Raw genomic sequence first — 27,723 nt, 5'->3', positions numbered from 1 at the left:
CTGCCTTCTGTGGTAGAGAATTCCACAGGTTCACCACTCTCTGGGTGAAGAAATTCCTCCATCTCAGTCCTAAATGGCTTACCCCTTAGCCTTAGACTATGACCCCTGGTTCTGGTCTCCCCGACCATCAGGAACATCCTTCCTGCATCTAGTCTGCCCAGGCCTGACAGGATTTTATAGGTTTTGATGCGATTCCCCTCTCCATCTTCTAAACTCCAGCGAGTATAAGCCCAATCGACCCAATCTCTCCTCATACGTCATTCCTGCCATCCCAGGTATCAGCCTGGTGAATCTTCGCTGCACTCCCTCCATGGCAAGAACGTCCTTCCTCCGATAAGGCGACCAAAACTGCGCGCACTACTCAAGGTGCTGCTCCCTGTGGAGACTCACACCAATGGAGTTCCCTTTTCAAAAGGAGTAGGAGGCCTTTACCTCTTGCAAGCCAATAATCCCTCATAGGCATAGAGTGCAAGTCTTTCAAACTTTTTTTTTTTGGTGTGGGGACAACCCAATTATTTCAATGGGTCCCAATCTCGGCAAATTCCATTGGAGGGAATATTTTTCCCGGTTAAGGGACATCTTGGGGTGGGAGAAGGACCACAGCATCCGGTTTTCGTTGGGATTTGACGTCCGAAGAGAACCGGCATTGGAAGAGTTGCTCTTGGCGAGAGCTTGGAACTCCCTGCCGACCGAGATTGGAACTGTGAACGGTAGCGTAAAGTGGCTTTGGATTGTGAATGTTTGGTTGTTTTAACCTCGTCTGGAGGGGGGGGACTGGCTCAGTGTGAAATCACACATCAAGTCTTGGGGGGTGTGGGGCAGATCCAAATTGCCCACCTACATTGGCATCTGAGGGCACCTAAAGTTGATAAACCAGTCTGCTCCTAAAATCTGGCATTTTATTGATGTGACTGTAGAATGGGGAGGAATCACAAAGTTCTTCACGGTAAATGTTTGACCAATCGTTTTGAATCCAAAAGTGGCTGCCATTTAATACAGGAAGTGACATCACTGGACCAGTCTTGACTAGGAAATGGAGCCATTTTGTTTCCCCTCTAGGGGTCATTATTTAAAAAAACTTGCTCTCTCTATCTCTATCATCTCTATCTCCCCTTCCCCTCTTTTTTATTTGTTTGTTTGGGGAAACTCCAGGTGCCGGTATCGGACCGACTATTCAGATCGGAGAGGAAACGGTCATCACGGTGGACACAAAGGCTGCTGGGAAGGGCAAGGTGACCTGCACAGTCTGCACTCCGGACGGGAAGGAGGTGGATGTGGACGTGGTGGAGAACGAGGACGGCACATTCGACATCTTCTACACGGCCCCGCAGCCTGGCAAATATGTCATCTGCGTGCGTTTTGGAGGCGAACACATCCCCAACAGCCCCTTCCAGGTCATGGTGAGTGGGGCCCCGAGCCCTCTGTTCGAGCCACGAGTGTAGTCTGTGAAGGGTCCCGTGGTTGTAAATTGGGTCAGTGAGGACTCCCAACTTGAGCCAGCAGAAGTTGGGGTGGCGCCATGGGAGCTTGCTGTCGAGCCCTGTGGACAGGCGGAAGGAGCGGAGTAGAAAGCTGAGGATTTGACAGTAGAGGGGCCAGAGTATCGGCTGAACAGCCATAGAACTGGTTTTTGAGTAAATGTACATTGGTTTAGACTCCTGCCCATTCCGAGCATTGAATCTTGGTGAGTGTACAATGATGAGAGGCTTGTCTGTTCGATGGGATGGGTTCTGCAGGGTGCAGTTATCTGTTGGATTGGGGGCTGGTGGGTTTGGCTGGTCAGTGAGTGGGGTTTTGGGGGGGGGGGGGGGGGGGTTGTGTGATTTGGATCGGAGGCAGGATCTCGAGGGCTTAGTGGGGATGGGACAGGTTCAGTGAGGTTGACTAGGTTGGGGGCAGGTTCTGTCAGGGTGGGGGTATCTAGTTAGGGTGGGGTGACTGTGTACTAGGTGCCAGATCTGCAGGTTTGTGGGAATAGGGGGGCGGGGGTAAGTAAGACTGGGGGCTATCTGGACCAGCCATGGTGAGGGTGGGGGGTCGGTAAGTTGGTGCAGTGTTTAGTTTTTGGGCTAAAATGAACCAGGTTGTTCTCTAACCTCTCGTTTGCCCCCAACAGGCTACTGAAGGAGATCAGATTGCCCAGCAACAGATAGTCCAGCAGCGAATGGCGCCCAATTATGGCTGGGTACCTGACTTTCATCATTCCGTTTTGTCTTAGCGACTGATCAGTGCCGGCTAACCATTTTCCCCCCACCTATCCTGGAATTCAGGAAACCTGGCAACTGGAGAAGGGAAGGGGGCAGCAGGAGAGGTCATGCCGGGATAGCTTTGGAGGAGCCCCAGCTCTCAATCATGGAATGATGTGGCACAGAAGGCCACTTGGCCCATCATACCTGTGCTAGCTCTTTGAAATGGGGTCCCCCCAATTAGTCCCACTCGCCATAACCTGGCAAATGTTCTTCCCTTCCAAGTATTTATCCAGTTTCCTCTTTTTTTTGAAAGTTGCTATTGAATCTGCTTCCACCGCCCTTTCAGGCAGCGCATCCCATAAGGTCTATACCAAGAGGGTAGGAGATATGAAGGCAGTGGGGTGATGGGCTACAGTGCTGTCGAGTTGACTGTGGAGCCCTACAATTCCTTCTGATATGGCTTCTGGTTAGGGCAGGGTTTTTAGTTTTTGGGGGTGGAAGGAGGGGCGGCATAGTCCTGGACTGTGCGTCATGATTGGCCGTCTCTCGCTCCTGAAGGCTAGGTATGCGGGAAGGTCACGGATGCCATAGGAGCTACTGATTGTAGCTGAGGCCCATGGTTGGGACAGTGTAGAGGGAGCTTCACTCTATCTAACCCGTGCTGTACCTGCCCTGGGAGCGTTTGGACAATGTGGGGTGGGGGGATCCCTGAGGTTACTGAATTCCAGGATGGTTATGCCTTCATTGGCTACACTCTCTCCTACCTGTGGTGTCAACACTTGTGGTGGGGCTTCATGTGGCCGACCTTTGACCTACGGTCTCCATCTTGCCTGCTATTGTGTCTCGAGGTGTCGGCCAAATATTTTTTCTTAGCTTTTGGGCGAGTGTGTGTGCGTCACTCTTCATTTGGCCCTGTTGTGTGGGATGCATGCAGTGCAGGGGGAAAAACTCCACACGTTCCATGCGCAAGGGGACATCCCGAGACATCTTGACCACACCAGCCAAGGCTTCCATTGCAGGGGAGAGCTTATGGCTTTTGGTTGGTTATTGGTCGAAACGTTGTCGCCGATTGCGATGGGTTTATGAAGATCGGCCATGATCTCATTGAGGGGCTGAATGGCCTCCTCCTGTTCCTGTGGGGGGGGGGGAGGCCCCCCCCCAGATAGCTGGAGGTGTTGCGAGGGCACGCCGTTCCGATGATCTATCTGGGAACCTAAAAAATCGCAACTGAAGAACCAAATTAGGGTCTGAACTTCAACCGAAGACGACCATTCCAACTTGCCTCTTGTTCATCAACTGAGCCCTTCAAAGAGCTAGACTCGGGAGGGCGAAAACCCATTCTGACCCCACGAGTCTGGGGGAACGGGGAGGGGGGTGGTTGACTGGAAACGGGCGGTTCTTTCCTACGGTGCATGGTTTGTGATGGACCTCCTCCTGTACAAGTTGAACTGATCAGTGAATGGGAACACCACCAACCCCAGCACCTTCATTTTGAAAGCTTGACGCTGTCGTGTTCTTCTCCTCCGCTCTTTCCCCCATAGGCTCCAGACCGTCCCCTAGGCGTGAATGGAATGGACGCGGCTGACCTCCGACCTTTTGACCTGGTGATTCCTTTCACCATCAAGAAGGGCGAGATAAACAGGTGAACAAGGGGCGCGAGTGGTGGAGGTTGGGGCGGTGGGGTCTAGTGTCCGTCTTCGAACCGTCCGCGTGTCCTAGTGTGACTGCCTCGATGGCATGGGGGGGGGGGGGGGCCGTTTCACCCGATGGGGGGAATATGCGGCTAAAAGTCTTCAACTGAAGCACAAAGTCTTGATTGCACCATTTTAAGTTTCATTTTTTCTGAATTTCTCAGGGTTTTCCTGTGTTTTGTCCACTTGTTACATCGAGCGTACAGCGCAAACACTCCATTCGGCCCAACTGTTCCGTGCCGGTGTTTGTGCTCCACACGAGCCTCCTCCCCGACCTCTTCATAGAAACATAGAAGATAGGAGCGGGAGTCGGCCATTCGGCCCCTCGAGCCTGCTCCGCCATTCAATGAGATCATGGCTGATCATCCAAATTCAGTACCCTGTCCCTGCCTTCTCCCCATACCCCTTGATCCCTTTAGCCTTGAGAAATATATCCAACTCCTTCTTGAATATATTTAATGAATTGGTCTCAACTGCCTTCTGTGGTAGAGAATTCCACAGGTTCACCACTCTCTGGGTGAAGAAATTCCTCCTCATCTCTGTCCTAAATGGCTTACCCCTTATCCTTAGACTGTGACCCCTGGTTCTGGACTCCCCCGCCATCGGGAACATCCTTCCTGCATCTAGTACTGTTAGACTTTTATTTTTTGATCAGATCCCCTCATTCTTCTAAACTCCAGCGAGCATAAGCCCAATTGACCCAATCTCCTCATGTCATTCCTGCCATCTCGGGTATAGCCCACCACAAGGAGATCCTTCTATTCCTTTCTCCCCTCGTGTTTATCCTGCTGCCCCTCGTCATGGGAACAGAGGAAGAGGCGGCCATTCGGCCCCTCGCGAGTATTCTGCCATTCAGTTGGGTTGTGGCGCCAACATGTGTAAGATGGGGGTTGGTTCAGGATATGCAATCTGGATTGTTGACCCCTTGCTGATTCAGGATTGGGGTGCCGGGGGGGGAGGTGAAATTGGGCAACGGTCCTCGATCAGGAACAGGAGGAGGCCAGTCGGCCCCTAGATTGTTCTGCCATTCAATCAGATTATGGCTGATTTTTTGCTGGCATGGTTGGCATTTATTGCCCATCCCTAATTGCCCTCGAGGTGGTGAGCCGCTGCCTTGAACCGCAGAGGGCTGTAAGAATCGACCACATTGCTGTGGGTCTGGAGTCACATAGGCCAGACCGGGTCAGGATGGTAGATTTCCCTAAAGGACATTAGTGAACCAGATGGGTTTTTACAGCAATTCGATAGTTTGTCACCATTACTGACACTAGCTTTTTATTCCAGATTTATTTAATTAACTGAATTTAAATTCCCCAGCTGCCGTGGTGGGATCTGAACTCCTGCCTCTGGATTACTTGTCCAGTGACACAGATCAATGGGGTACATAGTGGTTGTATCTCCTCTCCATTTACCCGCCTTGGTTCCAGATTGTCACTAGCCTTGGGCAGGTCCGTGATGGTACCTGTTGCTGATTTTTGTACAACATGGGCAGGATAGACCAGCTGGTCCTCCAGGCCTGTCCCAACATTCATAAGAACCTAAGAAATAGGAGCAAGACTAAAACCAGAACATGCTGGGAGTATGTATGGAAGGCCCTGAGAATCATTAAAGACGCGAGCCACCCCAGCCACAACCTCTTCGCCCTGCTCCCGTCCGGTAAGAGATACCGAAGCATACGGTCTCGTACCAGCAGGTTTCGAAACAGCTTCTACCCCCAGGCCATAAGACTCACGAATGTATAATTTATTATTTATTACTGTTTCTATTAGTATTTTATCATTGTTATGCCATATTTATTCCAATGTTGGGAGGACTTGTAAAAATCAACATTTCATTGTGCAGTGTACACGTCTGCTGCATATATGACAAATTGAATTGAGTACTCGGCAGGTCAGGCAGCATCTGTGGAGCGGGAAACGGTTAACGTTTCAGGTCGATGACCCTTCGTCCGAAACTGGGGAAAAAGTTGATGCGACAGGTTTTCAGCAAGTGGAGGGGAGGAAGGAACAAAAGGGACGGTTTGTGATTGATTGGGTGAGAGATTAAATGACACAAGGGATGATGGCGCGAGGCCGAAGGAGGTGGTAATGGGACAAGTGAAGCAACCAGGAGATGGGCCGAGAGGAGGTGTAAATGGAGATATCTGAATCTTCAGCAACAACTGTCTTGGTGGTGGGGGGGGGGGGAAAAATGGGAGCAGTGGTTATGATTTGAAATTGTTGAACTCAAATGAGTCCAGAAGACTGAGGTGCTGTTCTTCGAGCTTGCATTGAGCTTCATTGGAACGTCGCAAGAGACCAAGGACAGAGTAGGACGAGGAATCCAAATGGCAAGAACATTTTAGAAGTGATTGACTGAGGGCCAATTGACGCTCCCCCAGACTCCCATCCTTTTGGTTATTGGATTTTCATCAATGTGGTGTTGGGATAGAGGGGGGTACCTGGGGGGGAAGTGGGCAGGGGTATGATCAGTATGGGCAGTGTTGGGGCAATTTCCAAATGGCGGTGGGGGGAAGTAATATTGGTGAACTAATGGCTGCTCTTCCTGCTCCAGGTGAGGTCCTCATGCCGTCGGGTAAGAAAGCAAAGCCCGATATCATGGACAACAAGGATGGCACTGTAACCGTGAAGTTTGCCCCCACTGAGGTGGGTTTACATGAAATGGGCATAAAGTACGATGGAAACCACATTCCAGGTGAGATGGTCGGGTTGGACTCTTGTTGAGCTGCAGTTCCTGGTCTGCAAGACTGGGCGGGGGGGTGGAGGAAAGAGAATCTCGGGCTACACTGTTGAGAAGGTCGGAGGGGAATAGTACTGTGGGGACATTTGGGTCCGTTTGGACCACTGGTGTTAGCCGTGGATCTCCCTCTTGCCACCCAAGTCAGAAGGTTGTGGGTCCACTCGAGACTTCAGTACATAATCCAGGCTGACGCTCCCAGTGCGGTACTGAGGGAGCGCCGCACTGTCGGAGAGGCGGTACTGAGGGAGCGCCGCACTGTCGGAGAGGCGGTACTGAGGGAGCGCCGCACTGTCGGAGGGGCGGTACTGAGGGAGCGCCGCACTGTCGGAGGGGCGGTACTGAGGGAGCGCCGCACTGTCGGAGAGGCGGTACTGAGGGAGCGCCGCACTGTCGGAGGGGCGGTACTGAGGGAGCGCCGCACTGTCGGAGGGGCGGTACTGAGGGAGCGCCGCACTGTCGGAGGGGCGGTACTGAGGGAGCGCCGCACTGTCGGAGGGGCGGTACTGAGGGAGGTCCTGTCTTTTGGATGAGCTGTTAAACCGAGGCCCTGTCTGCCCCCTCAGGTGGACATAAGATCTCTCTGCCATTATTTCGAAGAGTTGGGGTGTTTTCCCCAGTGTCCTGGGGCCAATATTTATCCCTCAATCAACATCACTAAAACAGATGCTCTGGACATTATCACATTGCTGTTAGTGGGAGCTTTCTGTGTGCAAATTGGCTGCCGTGTTTCCTACATTACAGCAGTGACCACACTTCGAAAGTGGTTCATTGACTGTGAAGCGCTTTGGGACGTCCTGAGGTGGTGAAAGGCGTTGGAGAAACGCGAGTCTTGTCTGTATTTTTGGAAACTATTTTTGATTGTGTTTTGTTTGACTATTCTCAGGAAGCCCTCTGCAGTTCTACGTAGACTATGTGAACAGTGGTCATGTTAACGCCTACGGTCCCGGCCTCATCCACGGCATGGTGAACAAGCCGGCCGTCTTCACCGTAGACACCAAGGATGCTGGAGAAGGTGAGTCTCTCGTGTGTGTGTGTGTTGGCTTGACGCTAACTCAACGGTTATCTGGCTCTCTCCTCACACTCTCGTTGCCGAGTTTAACGTCCTCCTTCTGTCTCGTTTTATTTCCACCCCCACAAGGTGGCTTGGCCTTGGCGATCGAGGGTCCGTCCAAAGCGGACATCAGCTGCACTGACAACAAGGATGGGACCTGCACCGTCTCCTACCTGCCCGTGCTCCCGGGAGATTACAGCATCCTGGTCAAATACAACGACAAGCACATCCCAGGCAGCCCGTTCATATCCAAGATCACAGGTAGGGCGGCACGTCGTCACTGTCGTACCGTAAGCCCTCAAGTCTTGGTCCTGCTTCACGCCGGTGGGTGCTGAGCTTTGAGCCACTCCAGGACATTGACCATTACCTAGGTCCACGCTCCCCAGTGTGGTACTGAGGCTTATACTCGCTGGAGTTTAGAAGAATGAGAGGGGATCTCATTGAAACTTATAAAATTCTAACAGGACTAGACAGACTAGATGCAGGAAGGATGTTCCTGATGGCGAGGGAGTCCAGAACCAGGGGTCACAGTCTAAGGATAAGGGGTAAGCCATTTAGGGCAGAGATGAGGAGGAATTTCTTCACCCAGAGAGTGGTGAACCTGTGGAATTCTCTACCACACAAGGCAGCAGAGGCCAATTCATTAAATATATTCAAGAAGGAGTTAGATATATTTCTTAAGGCTCAAGGGATATGGGGAGAAGGTAGGGACAGGGTACTGAATTTGGATGATTAAGTGACGGAGCAGGCTCGAGGGGCCGAATGGCCTACTCCTGCTCCTATCTTCTGTGTCTCCTCCCTTTTGAGGACGTCGAGCTGAGCCTGGGGCCAACGTGCCTCCCTCAAACCAGTTCAGCTCGTGAACAGATTGACCGGCCCGATCATGCTCTGGTGGGATCTTCCTATGCGCGGTTGGCCGCCACACTTTGCTACTCGTTGTGTTGGGAGGCGTCTCACCCCCCCCCCCCATTAGCTCGCTGAGCAAACGAGTCGTGGCGCGGGGCCCGCTCCGACCAGGGAGGCCCTTGGTGCCATCCTGGTGGGTTGGCCGGCTCTGGCTGTATTCCAGGAGGTTTTGACATTGGACCTTCCGCCATTGGTCACAACGTGCCCATCCTCGCGAAGCCCCCCCCCCCCCCCCCCCACAACCATCCCATGCCAAATGAGAACCTCTTTTCCTGTACCGCTCCCCTTGTAGTGCATAGGAGTCGGCCATTCGGCCCCTCGAGCCTGTTCCTCCATTCAATGAGATCATGGCTGATCATCCAAATTCAGTACCGTGTCCCTGCTTTCTCCCCATATCCCTTTTAGCCTTAAATATATCCAACTCCTTCGTGAATCTATTTAATGAATTGGCCTCAACTGCCTTGTGTGGTAGAGAATTCCACAGGTTCACCGCTCTCTGGGTGAAGAAATTCCTCCTCATCTCTGTCCTAAATGGCTTACCCCTTATCCTTAGACTGTGACCCCTGGTTCTGGACTCCCCCGCCATCGGGAACATCCTTCCTGCATCTAGTCTGTCCAGTCCTGTTAGAATTTTATAAGTTTCAATGAGATCCCCTCTCATTCTTCTGAACTCCAGCGAGTATAAGCCCAATCGACCCAATCTCTCCTCATACGTCATTCCTGCCATCCCAGGTATCAGTCTGGTGAATCTTCGCTGCACTCCCTCCATGGCAAGAACAACCTTCTGGCAAGTACACATGGCTGCCACAAGGTGTCTGTAGCGAGCTCTTCAAACCGGTGGAGATTCCAACCTCTTGCTGTGCTGATCAGCTGCCCCTTGAGGCTGAGCTGTTTTGCAGCAAATCTGTGGTTGGAAACACTTTTTTTTTTTTTTTTGTCGTTGCCTTGCTGGTGGACCCCGTGTGCCCCCCCCCCCCCCCCCCCCAAAATGCCTGCGTGGAATGTGTAACATGCAGAGTTGTGAACAATTGTCTCTTTTTACTCCCTTCCGCCCAAACCTCGACAGGCGATGACTCCATGAGGATGTCTCAACTGAAGGTTGGCTCGTCGACTGACATTCCCCTGGACATCAGCGAGACCGACCTCAGCCAGCTCGCTGCGACGGTCATCGCCCCCTCCGGCCGGGAGGAATCCTGCCTGCTGAAGAGGCTGCGCGACGGAAATATCGGTAAGATGTGGCGGAGAGCGCTATCCTGTTTTGTGGAGGGGTGACTTTAAACTCTGTCCTGCTGATTGGCATGGGTACTCGCTCGGATAAATGAGGCACAGCAAGCTCCCATGTTCTGTAATGTTGCTTAGTGAGGGAGGGCGGGTGCATGAGGGAGAATCGGACCAGGGCTTCTATCCAGTGGACTCGTTGGGAAGGGTGAAGGCGGATGAGGTAAATGCTGGATGAGGCACATTATCACTCTCTCTCTCTCTCTCTCTCTCTCTCTCTCGTGATGCCTCCTGGCTGTCAAATAGTCTTGAAGCTCTGGGCTGGCGTGTGACGATTGGCTTCTTAGGCAAGATACTGGAGGGGTGACTGCCCCAGAACTATCCCAATGGGGGGAGGTTGGCACGAGGCCCTGATCTCCTCGAATAAACCGGCAGATTTCCAGTGTCTTTCCTTGAGGGGAAGGAAGAGATTATGGGATGGTGGGGTCTGTTGCCATGGTGCCACCCACCTGGGTAGACTGTGTGACCACCACAAATGTTGATGGCATGGAACATTGTGCTTCACCTGCCATCTTTCTTTCCCTTTTCTCCCCCCCCCCCCCCCCCCCCCCCCCCCCCCCCCCAAAACCATCTCTCCCCTCTGGCCTACAATGCAGGCTTGATGGTGAGAATGAGGTAGTGGGACCTCCTCACCCAGTCAGGTGACAACTCCTTGCCTTTTAACAGTTTTTGGGTGGTTTGTTTGCTCCATGCTGGTGGGCTTGTCTACCTGAAGTTGAGAGGGAGCTCCCTTCAACCCCACACCCCTTGGGCACTTCCCATTTCCAGATGTTGGGAAGGTGAGCTTGTTAGATTTTACAGGGGAGGCAGAAGGATTAACATAAGAAGCAGGAGTAGGCCATACGGCCCCTCGGGCCTGCTCCGCCATTCAATAGGATCATGGCTGATCCGAATCTAGACTCACGTCCACTTCCCTGCCCTCTGCCCGTAACCCCTAATTCCCTTATCTGCTAGGAAACTGTCTATCTCCATTTTAAATTTATTTAATGTTGCAGCTTCCACAGCTGAGGTAGCAAATTCCATAGATTGACTACCCTCTGAGTGAAGAAGTTTCTCCTCATCTCAGTTTTGAAAGCGCAGCCCCTTATTCTTAGATTATGCCCCCTAGTTCTAGTCTCACCCATCAGTGGAAACATCCTCACCGCATCCACCCGATCAAGCCCCCTCACAATCTTATATGTTTCGATAAGATCGCCTCTCATTCTTCTGAACTCCAATGAGTAGAGTCCCAATCTACTCAACCTCTCCTCATACGTCAACCCCCTCATCTCCGGAATCAACCGAGTGAATCTTCTCTGAACCGCCTCGAGAGCAAGTATAGCTTTTCTTAAATATGGAAACCAAAACTGCACGCAGTATTCCAGGTGTGGCCTCACCAATACCCTGTATAACTGAAGCAAGACTTCCCTGTTTTTATACTCCATCCCCCTTGCAATAAAAGCCAAGATTCCATTTGCCTTCCTGATCACCTGCTGCACCTGCATACTAACCTTCTGTGTTTCATGCACCAGGACCCCAGATCCCTTTGTACTGTAGCACTTTGCAGTTTCTCTCCATTTAGATAATAACTTGCTCTTTGATTTTTCTGCCAAAGTGCATAACCTTACACTTTCCAACATTATATTGCATCTGCCAAATCTCTGTCCACTCACTTAGCCTGTCTATGTCCTTTTGCAGGTTTTTGATGTCCTCCTCACTCACTGCTTTCCCTCCCATCTTTTGTATCGTCGGCAAACTTGGATATGTTGCACTCGGTCCCTTCCTCCAAATCGTTAATATAGATTGTAAAGTGTTGGGGTCCCAGCACTGACCCCTGCGGAACACCACTAGTTACTGATTGCCAGCCCGAGAACGAACCATTTATCCCAACTCTTTGTTTTCTGTTAAACATAAGACTGGAGTAGGAGAGCAGAGAAAATAAATGGTTGGCAGGAGGGACTTTTCTCCAAGGGTAATCGTGTTTTAAACGGTTTAGTAGGGGGAAGGACATTTTAAGTGGAACGTGTAAATGGGGAAATCAAAATACTCAGCGACCGAAGATGTCCCTTGCTGCGGAGTGGAATTCAAGGAGTGCCCAATTCTTTGTCATTTGTGTGTGGGATGTTCTTGGTGATGGTTTTTTTTTCCTCTTGCCGTTATAGGGATCTCATTCATCCCGAAGGAGATTGGTGAACACGTGGTCAATATCAAGAAAAATGGCCGCCACATTGCCAACAGCCCCATCACCATCATGATCAACCAATCGGAGGTTGGGGACGCCAGCAGAGTGAGGGTAACTGGCCCAGGCCTCAGCGAGGCCCACACCTTCGAGCCTGCTGACTTCACCATTGACACGAGAGAAGCAGGTATGTGGGGGCTGGAGGAGGAGGGCTGGAAATGCTTAAAGGTCCAGGTACCACCTGCTTTTAATGGGTGCTGGAAACATAGAAACATCGAAGATAGGAGCAGGAGTAGGCCATTCGGCCCCTCGAGCCTGCTCCGCCATTTAATGAGATCATGGCTGATAATCCAAATTCAGTACCCTGTCCCTGCTTTCTCCCCATATCCCTTGATCCCTTTAGCCTTAAGAAATATATCCAACTCCTTCTTGAATATATTTAATGAATTGGCCTCAACTGCCTTGTGTGGTAGAGAATTCCACAGGTTCACCACTCTCTGGGTGAAGAAATTCCTCCTCATCTCAGTCCTAAATGGCTTACCCCTTACCCTTAGACTGTGACCCCTGGTTCTGGACTCCCCTGCCATCGGGAACATCCTTCCTGCATCTAGTCTGTCTAGTCTTGTTAGAATTTTATGTTTCAATGAGATCCCCTCTCATTCTTCTAAACTCCAGCGAGTACAAGCTCAATCGACCCAATCTCTCCTCGTATGTCATTCCTGCCATCCCAGGTATCAGTCTGGTGAATCTTCGCTGCACTCCCTCCATGGCAAGAACATCCTTCCTCAGATAAGGCGACCAAAACTGCACACAACTGAGTACTGCGTGCAGTTTTGGTCACCACATTACAAGAAAGATGTGATTGCCCTAGAGAGGGTACAGAGGAGATTTACGAGGATGTTTCCAGGACTGGAGAATTTTAGCGATGAGGAAAGATCGGAGAGGCTGGGGTTGTTTTCTCTGGAACAGAGGAGGCTGAGGGGAGATTTAATCGAGGTGTATAAAATGATGAGGGGGCCTGGATAGAGTGGATAGGAAGGACCTATTTCCCTGAGCAGAGAGGTCAATAACCAGGGGGCAGAGATTTAAAGTCATTGGGAGAAGGATTAGAGGGGAGTTGAGGAGAACTTTCTTCACCCAGAGGGTGGTGGGGGTCTGGAACTCACTGCCTGAAAGGGTGGTCGAGGCAGAAACCCTCATCACATTTAAAAAGTACTTGGATACGCACTCAAAGCGCCGTAACCCACAGGGCTACGGACCGAGCGCTGGACAGTGGGATTAGGCTGGACAGCTCTGTCGGCCGGCACGGACACGAGGGGCCGAATGGCCTCATGTCGTAAAATTGATTCTAGTCTATGACTCCGGTCACCAGAGGTGGGGGTTAACGGACCATAAATAGGAGCAGGAGTCGGCCACTCAGCCCCTCGAGCCTGCTCTGCCATTCAAGAAGATTATGGCTGATCTTTGGCTCAAAGCCACAGGACTTTGAGAACCTCTTCAAATCCTGACAACTGAAAGAAAACTATTCTCCTCTCCCCTCTAGATCTTTTGCTGATCGTCTTGAATCTATGACCTCTTTTCTCTCGCTCACCAGCGGGAAGAGGGTTTTTCTCTCTGCTCTATCCAAACCACTCGTCATCTGAGGGTTGTAGGGGCTGGAGGAGGTTAGAGATGGGAAGGGGTGAGGAGGCCATGGAGGGATTTGAAAACCAGGATGAGAATTTTGAAATCGAGCCGTTGCCGGACCAGGAGTTATGGGTCAGCAAGCCCTTGAGAAGGTGGCGGTGAACAGGACTCGGTGCGAGTTAGGACACTGGGTAGCAGAGTTTGGGATCGTGGGAGGCTGGCCAGGAGTGTTGGAATAGTCGAGTCTGGAGGCAATGCAAAGTGATCGTGGCTTTTAGCTTGCGTTTTGAAGAGACTCGTTTGTTGCTAGGTTACGGTGGTCTTAGCCTGTCCATTGAGGGCCCGAGTAAGGTGGACATCAGCACTGAGGAGTTGGAGAACGGCAACTGCAAAGTGACCTATTGCCCAACTGAGCCCGGCAACTATATCATCAACATCAAGTTCGCAGACCAACACGTGCCAGGTATGACTGATCCACCCTCGACCAGTACCGTATGTTTTTAATTGATTCATTCACGGTGTGGGAGTCGCTGGGAAGGCCAGCATTTATTGCCCATCCCTAGTTGCCCTTGAGAAGGTGGCGGTGAGCCGCCGCCTTGAACCGCTGTAGTCCCGTGGTGAAGGTGCTCCCACAGCGCTGTTGGGGAAGATTTTGACCCAGCAATGATGAAGGAATGGCGCTGTATTTCCACGTCAAGATGGCATGTGTGACCCAGATGGGAATTTGGAGGTGGTGGTGTTCCCATGCGCCTGCTGCCCTTGTCCTTCTAGGTGGAAGAGGCCGTGGGTTTGGGAGGTGCTGCCGAAGAAGCCTTGGCGGGTTGCTGCAGTGCATCTTGTAGATGGTCCACACTGCAGCCACGGTGCGCCGGTGGTGGAGGGAGTGAATGTTTAAGGTGGTGGACGGGGTGCCGATTAAGCGGGCTGCTTTGTCCTGGATGGTGTCGAGCTTCTCGAGTGTTGCTGGAGCTGCAACTCATCCAGGCAAGTGGAGAGTATTCCATCACACTCCTGACTTGTGCCTTGTAGATGGTGGAAAGGCTTTGGGGAGTCAGGAGGTGAGACACTCGCCGCAGAATTCCCAGCCTCTGACCTCGTGTTGCCACAGTATTTATGTGGCTGGTTAAGTTTCTGGTCAATGGTGACCCCCCAGGATGTTGGGTGATTTGGCGATGGTAATGTCAAAGGGGCGGTGGTTAGACGTTCTCTTGTTGGAGATAGTCATTGCCTGGCACTTGTGTGGCGCAAATGTTACCTGCCACTTATCAGCACAAGCCTGAACGTCGTCCAGGTCTTGCTGCATGTGGGCATGGACTGCTTCATTATCTGAGGAGTTGCGAATGGAACTGAACACTGCAATCATCAGAGAACATCTCCACTTCTGACCTTGTGATGGAGGGAAGTTCATTGATGAAGCAGCTGAAGATGGTTGGGCCTAGGACACTGCCCTGCGGAGCTGCTGCAGCGATGTCCTGGGGCTGAGATGATTGGCCTCCAACCACCACAACATCTCGTGCCTCTCGTCTCCTCCTCTGCTTTGCCCCCCCCCCCCCCCCCCAAAAACCACTAAGCAATTGCTGAGTTTCTTGTCTCTTGTGTCCACAGGCAGCCCCTTCACGGTCAAGGTGACTGGAGAGGGTCGTGTGAAGGAGAGCATCACCCGAAGGAGACGAGCTGCTTCCGTGGCCAATGTCGGGAGCCAATGCGACCTAAGTCTTAAGATTCCAGGTAACGGGAACATTTCATGGGCCGAGTCACTTATTGGGATTTGGGGTGGGGTGGCAGAGTGAGTCTCCACGACCAGGGCAGAAAGACTGACCTCCGGACATCTCAAAACCCTTTATGGCCAATAAAATGTGGGCACTGTTGACACAAAATTGAGCTCCATCTCGGCCCCTGTACTTGACCTAAATCTGTTTCAATAATTCACGTTGTGGCTTTGGCAAGCTCGTCTGCTGCTGTTTCTCGTCCTTGGTTTTTTAAATCCCTCCATGGTGGGGGGGGGGGCCCCCCTTATCTCTGTAACCTCCTACGACCCTCCAAGATCTCTGCGCTCCTCCAATTCCAGCCTCTTGCGCATCCCCTGATTTCCGTCGCTCCACCATTGGCGGCCGTGCCTTCAGCCGCCTGGGCCCCGAGCTCTGGAATTCCCTCCCTAAACCTCTCCGCCTCTCAACTTACCTCATTGACCAAGCTTTTGGTTGCCTGTCCTAATCTCCTAAATCTCAATGTCTGATTTACACTCCTGTGAAGCGCCTTGGGATGTCTTACTATGTTAAAGGTGTTACGTCCGTGAATAATTGAGACACGGACAGCAGGAGTGAACAATAAGTCTTTACTGGTGGAAGTCCATAGTGAAACTAAAAACACAGGCTCACTAGCACCTTTTATACAGGGGTGGTCACTGCCGGTACTGCAGTCTGAGACCAGTTATTCTCTAAGGTACATACACAACAAAAGGTGCTATATAAATGCAAGTTGTTCCTCCTAATCCATCTCTCCTGCCCTGTGGGCCTCCCACCACCTCAGCTTTCTTCCAAAATAGGACAGGAGAACTAATCCGTAAACTGACGCGGGCAACTTTTTTTTGCTTCAGAAATAAATGTTGGGGACATGACCGCCCAGGTGACGAGTCCTTCTGGAAAGATCCACGACGCTGAGATAATGGAAGGGGAGAAGAACACCTACAGCATTCGGTTCGTCCCGACAGAAATGGGCATCCACACAGTCAGCGTCAAATACCGGGGGCAGCATGTTCCAGGGAGCCCCTTCCAGTTCACAGTGGGACCTCTGGGAGAAGGAGGAGCCCATAAAGTGAGGGCTGGAGGCCCTGGATTGGAGCGGGCGGAGGCCGGAGTACCAGGTAGGCCTCCCAAGACCTCTTGTGGCTCAAATGCTTGACCGGGTAGATGCTGAGCGGCTGTTTTTCCCCCCTGGCTGGAGAGTCTAGAACCAGGGGTCAGTCTCTGGATAAGGGGTCGACCATTGAGGACTGAGATGAGGAATTTCTTCACTGAGGGCGGTGAATCTTTGAAATTCCTCTACCCCAGAGGGCTGTGGAGGCTCGGTCGTCGAGTCTATTCAAGGCTGAGATCGAGAGATTTTTGGACTCACTGAATCGAGGGATATGGGGCAAGAAAGTGATGAGGTCGAAGATCAGCCTTATCTTTTATTGAATGGCGTAGCAGGCTCGAGGGGCTGAATGGCCACCTCCTGCTCCTAATTCTTGCGTTTAGTAAAGGTGCCACTCTCAAAAGTTGCCCCTTGTGATTGGAACCCATGTGGGAGCTCCTGACTTGGTCCCTGACATTTTGGACGGTTCTCGAGTGGGAGATCGGGCACTTTCCCCGGGGGAAGGTGAGGGGTGTCAACCTCCAGGTCCCGTATGGTGGAGGGGGCCCCGTTCGCTCACTGCATGGGAGAACCGTGCCTCTTGATGTCCTTCTGCTGGGCGAGCAGGAGGGGGAGCGAGCAGTTGATGCCAGCTCCGTCCGCATTGCACCCACTCCCCAAGGCAAGGCTGTGAATGGAGACCCTGGGGGCAATGGGGGAGGGGTTGGTTAGCAATGGCCCCGAACCAACTAAGTCACACTCGCTCAAATCTGGTCTGTTTTTGGGGGAGGAGAGAGGGGGGGGGACTGAGCGATTCTGGTAACCAACCAAATATTCCATTGTGGACTTGGGGTTCTGTCAGGTTTGGAGTGGATGTGACTCTTGTGGTTTTTTTCCCCTTGCTGGTAAATTCAGATGGGATGTGACTGACTACTTTTTTCTCCGTGTCTAGCCGAGTTCAGTATCTGGACCCGTGAAGCCGGAGCCGGCGGTCTCTCGATAGCGGTCGAGGGCCCCAGCAAAGCGGAGATTGCCTTCGAGGATCGGAAGGACGGCTCGTGTGGGGTATCTTACATTGTGCAGGAGCCCGGTAAGGAGCCTTGGTTATTGGGCGGGGATTGGGTGCTGTGTCCCTGGGCTGGGGGAGATTGCCAGGTTGGTGGGCTCCAACTAGTGGGGTGCTGCAAGGATCAGTGTTGAGGGGAGGGGGGGGGGGCCTCAGCTATTCACAATCTATCAAATTACTTGGATGAGGGGGGGACCGAGTGCAATGTATCCAAGTTTGCTGAAAATACAAAGCTAGGTGGGGCTGTGAGGATTCAGCAATGGGATATTGATCAGTTAAGCAAGTGGGCAATATGGTGGCAGAGTATAATATGAAGTTATCCACTTTGGTTAGAAGAATAGACTAGCGTTTTTTTTTTTTTAAATGGTGAGATTGGGAAATGTTGGTGTTCAGAAGGACCCGAGTGTCCTTGTACACAAATCACAAAGTTAACATGCAGGTACAGCAAGCAATTCAGAAAGTAAATGGTATGTTGGCCTTTATTACAAGAGGATTTGAGTGTAAGAGTGAAGAAGTCGCTCCAGAAGTTGGACATCTTTCCAAGAAAGGATCTGCTTGCTTTAGAGGGAGTGCAACAAAGGTTCACCAGACTGGTTCCTGGGGGGATTGTCCTACGAGGAGAGATTGAATAGACTAGGCCTATATTCTCTAGAGCTTAGAAGAATGAGAGGTGATCTCATTGAAACATAAAGTTCTTGAGGGTCTTGGCAGGGTAGATGTTTCCTCTGGCTGGATAGTCTCGAACCAGGGGTCACGGTCTCCGAATAAGGGGTCAGCCATTTCAGACTGAGATGAAGAGGAATTTCTTCACTCGGAGGGTGAATCTTTGGAATTCGCTACCCCGAGGGGCAGGAGGAGGTTGTGGGTGGGAGGTCATGGTGAGGGGTTTATGACTGTCTCTCTGTCTGCGTTCTGTTTACGAGGCTCTGGCGCTCTCTCCGCAGGTGACTACGAAGTGTCGATCAAGTTCAACGACGATCATATCCCCGACAGCCCGTTCATCATCCCTGTGGCCTCCCCCTCGGATGACTCCCGCCGACTCACTGTTACTAGTCTTCAGGTGAGGCGCCGGGAAAAACCGCCCAAACTGACTACCCGTCGGTCTGCGGCGGAGTGGGCCAGTGGTCACCAGTGGCAACGGGAGGATGGCGAGGGGGGTGGTCGCTAAGGGTTAGCCTAGGTCCAGTCAGTGGAGTGAGATGGACCTCGGAAACATGGTCCTCTTGGAGTGAAGCCAAATGGAATCTCCCGGGTCCTGGGGATTCCCTAATCTGAGCTGGAATGTCGGCCATGTCCAGGATTGGTGGGGGTGTTGGGTTGTAGTTATACTGCCTTTCCTCACCGCCCCCCCACTTGGTTTGGCACAGTGTCTCACATCAGAGTGCCCAGGTTCCACTGTCCTGTGTTGGCGAGGGGAAGAACCTCGGTGGCGAAGCCTCCTGTAGTCGAATATCAAGCCAGCTCTCCATGCCTGACTGAAGGCTGCTTGTATGAGTGTTGGGCCAACGCAGCCCAGTGGGGCTCCATCCCAGTAGGACGTTGGGGGGGAGGAGAAAGACAAGCCATTGAGAACCCTCCAGAGCCACTGGTATGACCACTTGAATGACCCGCCAGCGAGGCCGGAAACTGCCCGCTTGACCGACGCGGTATGCTCGCGGGTTTTTCTCGAGTCTCTTTTAAAGGCTCTTAACAGGACCGATCTTTTTTTTCTTTTCGGAGAGGTTAAAGGTTAAAGAGGGAGACTTGTGTGGGGGATGAGGGTGTTCGAGTGGCTTGTGTTTATGGGAATGGGCCGAACGCCTCTGGTCAAGGGGGTGCCATTGGAGAAGGTGCGTCGGCCACCTGTTCCCACGGCCTTGGCGCCAACAAGATTGGGGTCACTGCCGACACCAGATCTCAAGCCTGGCATTGCTGGGCGGGTGCAATGGCCTCCCTCTAATGGGAAGATCCCAGCAATTGAGAACATCCAGTCGAGGATCTTCCATCCTTGAGTTGGTCCTTTTTCTGTTGAGTTCTGGTCTCCAACTGTTGCCATCTTGAGCACCTGGTGTGATGGATTGGCGCTGGCGGAAGCACGTTCCCACCTACAGATGGTGGAGACCATGGCGTTGGTTTTAGGGGCGGGGGGGAAACAGGGCACCAATAAGGTAATGTCACATAGAAGTCTCGCCGCCCTCCAAACACAAGCCTGCCGGCATCCTCCCTCTTTAACTCCTTTAACCGTCTTGCCATCCAGGTAAGGTTCTGGTTATCGTGCCGAGTGGTTGGGTAAAACCAAGATTTTGTTGATTTGTGTGGTGTTCGGGAGGGAATGGGGCAAATGGGTAACCAGTCTGTCAATGCTGTGGGTCTTTGACTGTTGAACAACTCAAATATGGCGGCATGTAGAGTTTGGAATGGGAAATCCACTGGGGGACAACGTGCAGCTCATCCAAAGCCTCGCTTTCCTCTTCACCCCACCCCCTGCCCATCTTAAACAAGCCTGGATTCTTCCCCTCCGGATCGGCCTGATACACTGCCTACTAAAGGTCTCTAATCTACTTTAAGATGGTTGGTTGGACTGAACTCCGCATTGACAGTCCCAAGCTCCCCCCTCCTTTCCTCTTGCGCTTCCTTCCCAGTGTGAAATCATCTTGGACTCCTGGACTGATGTAGCACAGCACGAGGCCATTCGGCCCATCATGCCTGTGCCGGCTCTTTGAACGAGCTCTCCAATCAGTCCCACTCCCCCCTGCTCTTTCCCCACAGCCCGGCACATTTCTCCCCTTCAAGTATTTCTCCAATTCCCTTTTTGAAAGTTACTATTGAATCTGCTCCCACCGCCCTTTCAGGCAGCGCATTCCAGATCACAACAACTCGCTGCGTAAAAAACATTCTCCTCATCTCCCCTCTGGTTCTTTTGCCGATTGTCTTAAATCTGCGTCCTGTGGTTCTTGACCCTTCACTAGGAACAGTTTCTCCTTCTTTACTCCATCAAAACCCCCTCATAATTTTGAACACCTCTCTTAAATCTGCCTTTAACTGTCTCTGCTCCAAGGAGAGTGACCCCAGTCACCGAACCCTGAGGTGGGGAGGAAGGAGAGGGGGTGGGGGGGGAGACTTGGGGCCCAGGCTGGGCCTTCATTCTGAGGCCTCCCGTCTCCTGTTGCTTTGCTCTTTTTTTGTTCAACGCCTCTTTCTGATTCCAGGAGTCAGGGTTAAAGGTCAACCATCCTGCGTCCTTTGCAGTCAGCTTAAATGGTGCAAAGGGAGTGATTGATGCCAAGGTGCACAGTCCGTCCGGTGCACTGGAAGAATGTTGCGTGTCAGAGATCGATGAAGGTATTGTGAATGTCAAATCAGTTGAATCTACGGAGTAAAGCTCCCTCTACACTGTCCCATCAAACACTCCCAGGGCAGGTACAGCACGGGGTTAGATACAGAGTAAAGCTCCCTCTACACTGTCCCCATCAAACACTCCCAGGGCAGGTACAGCACGGGTTAGATACAGAGTAAAGCTCCCTCTACACTGTCCCCATCAAACACTCCCAGGGCAGGTACAGCACGGGTTAGATACAGAGTAAAGCTCCCGCTACACTGTCCCCATCAAACACTCCCAGGGCAGGTACAGCACGGGGTTAGATACAGAGTAAAGCTCTCTCTACACTGTCCCATCAAACACTCCCAGGGCAGGTACAGCACGGGTTAGATACAGAGTAAAGCTCCCTCTACACTGTCCCATCAAACACTCCCAGGGCAGGTACAGCACGGGTTAGATACAGAGTAAAGCTCCCTCTACACTGTCCCATCAAACACTCCCAGGGCAGGTACAGCACGGGTTAGATACAGAGTAAAGCTCCCTCTACACTGTCCCATCAAACACTCCCAGGGCAGGTACAGCACGGGTTAGATACAGAGTAAAGCTCCCTCTACACTCTTCCCATCAAACACTCTCAGGGCAGGTACAGCACAGGGTTAGATACAGAGTAAAGCCCCCTCTACACTGTCCCATCAAACACTCCCAGGGCAGGTACAGCACGGGTTAGATACAGAGTAAAGCTCCCTCTACACTGTCCCATCAAACACTCCCAGGACAGGTACAGCACGGGTTAGATACAGAGTAAAGCTCCCTCTACACTGTCCCATCAAACACTCCCAGGGCAGGTACAGCACGGGTTAGATACAGAGTAAAGCTCCCTCTACACTGTCCCATCAAACACTCCCAGGACAGGTACAGTACGGGTTAGATACAGAGTAAAGCTCCCTCTGCACTGTCCCATCAAACACTCCCAGGGCAGGTACAGCACGGGCTAGATACAGAGTAAAGCTCCCTCTACACTGTCCCCATCAAACACTCCCAGGGCAGGTACAGCATGGGTTAGATAGAGTAAAGCTAGATTTGAATCCCAATCCATGAACCAGCAGTAGTCATTGCCCTTTGGGAAGGGGGAAGTGGGTCTGGTTTTCGCAATCCTAGCCCGTCGCACTCATTCACGTTCCTTTGCAGATAAGTACGCGGTCCGCTTCATTCCGCGGGAGAACGGGATTTACCTGATTGACGTCAAGTTCAATGGCTCCCACATCCCTGGAAGCCCCTTCAAGATTCGTGTGGGTGAACCAGGCCAGACTGGAGATCCTGGAATGGTGTCTGCATCTGGAGCTGGACTTGAGGGCGGTGTCACTGGTAAGAAACGCTTGCTCTTTCTACTCGCTAAAATTTCACTCCTCTCCCCACTCCGCCTCCCTCTGTTGATCGAGGGATAAGAAATATTGGGCACAGGAGAACTCCCCCTGCTCTTCCAATAGTGGCCGTGGGATCTTTTACGTCCACTTGAGAGGGCAGATGGGGTCTCTGTTTAATTTCTCATCCGAAAGATGGCCCCTCCGGCGGTGCGGTGCTCCCTCGGTACCGTCCCTCCGGTGCGGCGCTCCCTCAGTACTGCACCGGGGGAGTGTCAGCCTAGATTGTGGGGCTGGAGTCTCTGGAGTGGGGGCTCGAACCCACAACCTCCTGACTCCGAGGAGGGAGAGAGACCCACTCTGCCACAGCCAACTCCCGAGTGCCATACCTCCCAGGATTGACCCTGCCTGTGTCTGAGGAGTAATTATTGGTCCTGTAACTTTTTTTTTTCTAACCCCGTCCTTCAAATTTCTAGGTGTTCCAGCGGAGTTTATTGTCAACACTACAAACGCAGGGCCTGGGGCCTTGGCGGTCACTATTGATGGCCCGTCTAAAGTGAAGATGGACTGTCTGGAATGTTCCGAGGGCTACAGGGTCACTTACACACCCATGGCACCTGGAAACTATCTGATCTCCATCAAGTACGGAGGCCCCTACCACATTGTGGGCAGTCCGTTCAAAGCCAAGATTACTGGTGAGTCTGTGTGCAGTTGGCCTTTCAACAGCAACAATTGCGTTTATCTTGCCCCTTTTAATGTAGTGATGTCCCAAGGCACTTCACGGAAGCTTAAAGCAGACAGAAATTTGACACCGAGCCCCACGACTAGATATTGGGACAAGTGACCAAAGGCTTGGACAAAGAGGAAGATTTGAAGGAGGCGGAGAGGTTTAGGGAGGGAATTCCAGAGCTCTGGGCCCAGGCGGCTGAAGGCACGGCCGCCAATGGTGGCGCGATGGAAATCGGGGGGATGCTCAAGAGGCCAGAATTGGAGGAGCGCGGAGATCTGGCAGGGTTGTGGGGCTGGAGGAGGTTGGAGAGGGATTTGAACACGAGGATGAGAATTTTAAAATTGATGTGCTAACAACTGGTTAAACAGCACCAGTCCACAAGCTGGGATGGCCGTGGTTTCAATCCTTACTCAATCGCGTGGCCTGTTCTAGACAGCTATCTGTCCTCTTAAATTAGGCCATTCGTTCAATATTACAATAGAATTTCAGAGATTACAGCACTGAGACGGCCCAACTGGTCCATGCTGGTGTTGATGCTCCACATGAGATGGAGGTGGGACCTGATCTCATTTAGACCCCATTTATTAAATTGGGACTGGGAGGTGGAAAGAACAGTCAATGGACACTTGGATTGCTATGGATCTGGGGAAGAGGGGGATCTAGTCTTGAGGGACATCTTTTTTTAACCTGCTTTTCCCCCCTCACCACCCCATTGGCTTCAAGTGGTCTATTCAGATGGGAATATTGACTAGAATCCAACTGTTGACTGAAATCGGACAGAGATCCCTTCAAGTTCGCACTAGAGTTTTCTTTTGACCAAATTTTCTTCCCTTTTTTTTCCCTCCTCCTCCAGGTCAGCATCTGGTGAGTAGCCACAGTCTCCACGAAACCTCCTCGGTCCTGGTCGACACGGTGTGCAAGTCGGCCACCATGGCCCCCCAGAGTGCCGGACCCAAGCCGAGCTCTGATGGCAGCAAGGTGGTTGCCAAGGGCCTTGGACTCAACAAGGCTTACGTCGGACAGAAGAACTCCTTCACGGTGGACTGCAGTAAAGCAGGTGAGGGAAAGGGCGAGATCGACCCTTTGAGGTGCTCGGTTGACGTTGGGGGTGGCAGTTGAACGGTATTTTGCTTTGTCTTCAGCCTCAACAATTGCATGTTGCTCATGTCCTACCTAATCTTCTGGGTCTTGACCACCTTCAGTGGACTTCAGGAAGTCCAAAGGCAGAAGTCACACCCCCATCCACATCAATGGGGCTGTGGTGGAAAGGGTGGCCAGCTTTAAGTTCCTCGGAGTCCACATCACAGAAGACCTCTCCTGGTCCCTCAACACCTCTCTGGTGAAGAAGGCCCAGCAGCGCCTATATTTCTTGAGGCTGAAGGGATGTAATCTGTCACCCCCGATCCTCTCTAACTTCTACCGCTGCACTATAGAGAGCATCCTGACAAACTATCACGGTATGGTACGGCAGCTGTAGCTCCCATGACCGGAAAGCCCTGCAGCGGGTAGTCAAAACTGCCCAACGCATTACCGGCACCCGGCTACCGACCATAGAACATATATATCAGAAACGCTGCCTACGGAGGGCACGGACCATCATCAAAGACCCTACCCACCCCAGCCACAGTCTGTTCGCCCTCCTACCATCTGGGAGACGCTACAGATGCATTCGCACCCGTACGACCAGATTTAGGAACAGCTTCTTCCCCAGGGCTGTCATCCTACTGAACTCCACAAATAAACACAAGCCTGCACATCTGCCGATGCACTTTTATTATGGTCATATTTATGCTAATATATATGTACAAATGTATGTTGAAATGTTTAAGTGTCCTAATCCAAATTGTACACTCTCGGGAGCCGCAAGCCTACATTTCGTTGTACTGCACTTGTGCACTAAGAATGACAATAAAAAGTTGATTTGATTTGATTGAGCCCCATTGAGATTGACAGAAGGTAGTTTTTCTGTGGAGCTGGTTTGGTGAGGGAGAAGACTCTCTTCCCTTCCATCCCAAGAACTAGACTGGTTATGGTTGGTGTTTAATGCAGATACAAACTCTAGGGATTTCTGCCACTTGAAGGCCCACCTTGTCCAGAATCGATTTAATTTGGGCTGGATCTAAAGATGAAGAGGAGTGGTTCCAGATCTTAACACTGTCGCACACAATTGCGACCACTTGTGCATTGCAATATATACGCTCCCCACCCCACCCGAAACCATGTGATCACCTGGGAGAGGCAAGAAACCAGATTAAAGCTCCGGCTAACAGGTTCCTGCACTTTCCAAACAAATCACTTGTTGGATTTCCAAAGGAGAGTAGACTTTTATTACAGCACAGGAAGAGCCCATCAGGCCTGTGCCAGATTTTTTGAAGGAGCTGTCCAATTAGGTCCCCCCCCTCTTCAGCTCTTTCCCCCCCCCCCCCCCCCCCCCCAAATAACCCTGCACATTGGTCCTCCAAGTGTATGTCCAATTGCCTTTTGCAAGTTCCCATGGAATCTGATTTCCCCTGCCCTTTCAGGCAGTGTTCTAGATCTTAACACTGAAGAAATTTCCCCCCTAATTCTTTTACCAATTACCTTAAATCTATGACTTCTGGTTACTGAGCTATTTGCCAGAATAAGATTTCTCCCTACTTGCTCTATCAACGCCCTTTCTAATTTTAAACACCTTTAAATCTCCTCTTAACCTTCTCTGCTCTAAGGAGAACAACCCCAGCTTCTCCAGTCTCTCCACATCACTGAAGTCCCTCATCCCTGGTACCATTCTGGTCAATCTCCCCTTAACCTTCTCTGCTCTAAGGAGAACAATCCCAGCTTCTCCAGTCTCTCCACATCACTGAGGTCCCTCATCCCTGGTACCATTCTGGTCAATCTCCCCTTAGAGCAGAGAAGGTTAAGGGGAGATTGACCAGAATGGTACCAGGGATGAGGGACTTCAGTGATGTGGAGAGACTGGAGAAGCTGGGATTGTTCTCCTTAGAGCAGAGAAGGTTAAGGAGAACAATCCCAGCTTCTCCAGTCTCTCCACATCACTGAAGTCCCTCATCCCTGGGACCATTCTGGTCAATCTCCCCTTAACCTTCTCTGCTCCAAGGAGAACAACCCCAGCTTCTCCAGTCTCATTGAAACTTATAAAATTCTAACCGGACTAGATGCAGGAAGGATGTTTCTGATGGCCGGGGGAGTCCAGAACCAGGGGTCACAGTCTAAGGATAAGGGGTAAGCCATTTAGGACAGAAATGAGGAGGAATTTCTTCACCCAGAGAGTGGTGAACCTGTGGAATTCTCTACCACAGAAGGCAGTTGAGGCCAATTCATTAAATATATTCAAGAAGGAGTTGGATATATTTCTTAAGGCTAAAGGGATCAAGGGATATGGGGAGAAGGCAGGGACAGGGTACTGAATTTGGATGATCAGCCATGATCTCATTAAATGGCGGAGCAGGCTCAAGGGGCCGAATGGCCTACTCCTATCTTCTATGTTTCTCTCGCCACGTAACTGAAGTCCTTCAACCCGGGTACCATTCTGGTCAATCTCCTCTGCAACCTTTCCAAGGTCTTGACATCCTTCCTAAAAGTGTGGTGCCCAGAATTGGACACGATACTCCAGCTGAGGTCTAACCAGTGACGAAGGTTTAGCATAACGTCCTTGCTTTTGTACTCTAATGCTTTCTCTCTCTCTTTTTCTTTCTCTCCAGGTTCGAATATGTTGCTAGTTGGTGTTCACGGTCCCAAGATCCCATGTGAAGAGGTGGTCGTAAAACATCTGGGGAGCAAGCTCTACAATGTCTCGTACATCCTGAAGGAGAAGGGCCATTACATTTTGGTGGTGAAGTGGGGAGAGGATCACATTCCTGGGAGCCCCTTCCAAGTCTCTGTCCCCTGAACCCCTTTTTTTCCTCTTTCCAAATCCCAAAGAAATTTGCCCCAATTTTTCCCTCCCTTCATTAACTAAAAGGAAAAAAAAACCCCCAAGCTTTGCACTCGATTCAAACCAGTGCACACTTAACTGCTTTTGATTCTCATTCCTGTCTGTGACCTGAATAAATAAACCTGTCTTGTTCCTGTAGAGATTTTGCTTGTGACTAATTGAGATGTAGCAAGGAGTTGGTGGGATTTTTTTTTTTAGCCGGAGATCTCTAGGTGTAGCGGACAAACTGTTTCTTCCATCTGTCCTGATGTCCCTGCCATTGGTTCATATTCACATTGTACCTTGTTTAGACAGAAAGGGGGGGGGGGGAAAAGAAGGGAGGAAGGGGAGATGGTCAATTTTGGGGGAACTCTCAACATCAACCAAATTTCTAAACTGTTCTATGGCGTGCTTCTTGGCCAGAGGCTCGGTGTCACCGCTGTGCAGTGTTGGGTGTTACTGGGGACTTGAACATGGTATAAAGTTCATGGTATTTATGAATGCTTGCATGCTCGACTGTGATAGCCACTCTGTGTCGCTAAGTTGCCAATAAGGAAGGTCACTTGAGGCTGGATGACTTCTCTTTTTCTCTCGTGCACAAAACCAATAAAAGTTCTCTATTGTATGATAAAAGTTGGCCTGTTGTCTCGTTCTGTTCCTAACTGGGTATTTGGGGGGGTGTTGATACCTGACCCCTCGACTCCAGTCCTGACCTCGTGTGGGCTGACTCTCGTTGGGATCCACAGGCACTGCCTTGCCCTCTGGTATCGTGCCCACATGTGTGTTGTCCATGCATGCCAAGATGGTGGGCAGGTTATTTGACTACAGGGCATCCTAATCTTGTTTTGAATTTTAATTAAGGGGGCCAGAGTGGGGAAGCTCCCT

At 51.4% G+C, this 27,723-nt stretch overlaps 1 protein-coding gene across 3 annotated transcripts in view; it reads left to right on the top strand.

The window, feature by feature from the left end:
- Positions 1-27,471, top strand: part of LOC147086648 (filamin-A-like) — a 63,826-nt gene extending 36,355 nt beyond the window's left edge. For 2 of the 3 annotated variants that reach the window (XM_085978788.1, XM_085978787.1), the window contains 18 exons: positions 1,153-1,400; positions 2,117-2,185; positions 3,731-3,827; positions 6,431-6,574; positions 7,503-7,631; positions 7,758-7,931; positions 9,643-9,804; positions 11,996-12,199; positions 13,949-14,101; positions 15,244-15,366; positions 16,235-16,501; positions 17,423-17,560; positions 18,481-18,596; positions 20,725-20,857; positions 22,023-22,199; positions 22,672-22,890; positions 23,779-23,982; positions 26,627-27,471. In XM_085978788.1, the coding sequence (XP_085834914.1) occupies positions 1,153-1,400; positions 2,117-2,185; positions 3,731-3,827; positions 6,431-6,574; positions 7,503-7,631; positions 7,758-7,931; positions 9,643-9,804; positions 11,996-12,199; positions 13,949-14,101; positions 15,244-15,366; positions 16,235-16,501; positions 17,423-17,560; positions 18,481-18,596; positions 20,725-20,857; positions 22,023-22,199; positions 22,672-22,890; positions 23,779-23,982; positions 26,627-26,814 (2,945 nt within the window). In that variant the 3' untranslated portion in view covers positions 26,815-27,471. The remainder of the gene's footprint in view (positions 1-1,152; positions 1,401-2,116; positions 2,186-3,730; positions 3,828-6,430; positions 6,575-7,502; positions 7,632-7,757; positions 7,932-9,642; positions 9,805-11,995; positions 12,200-13,948; positions 14,102-15,243; positions 15,367-16,234; positions 16,502-17,422; positions 17,561-18,480; positions 18,597-20,724; positions 20,858-22,022; positions 22,200-22,671; positions 22,891-23,778; positions 23,983-26,626) is intronic. The other variant, XM_085978786.1, reaches the window with a different exon arrangement.
- The last annotated feature ends 252 nt before the right edge of the window (positions 27,472-27,723 follow it).

This window comes from Somniosus microcephalus, unplaced genomic scaffold, assembly GCF_052327205.1.
Source record: "Somniosus microcephalus isolate GS21.2 unplaced genomic scaffold, FLI_Smic_1.0 unresolved_chr7, whole genome shotgun sequence".
In the NCBI taxonomy this organism is placed as follows: domain Eukaryota; kingdom Metazoa; phylum Chordata; class Chondrichthyes; order Squaliformes; family Somniosidae; genus Somniosus; species Somniosus microcephalus.
The sequence above is the reverse complement of the archived record's forward strand: the minus strand, read 5'-3'. Positions and strand labels throughout refer to the sequence as shown.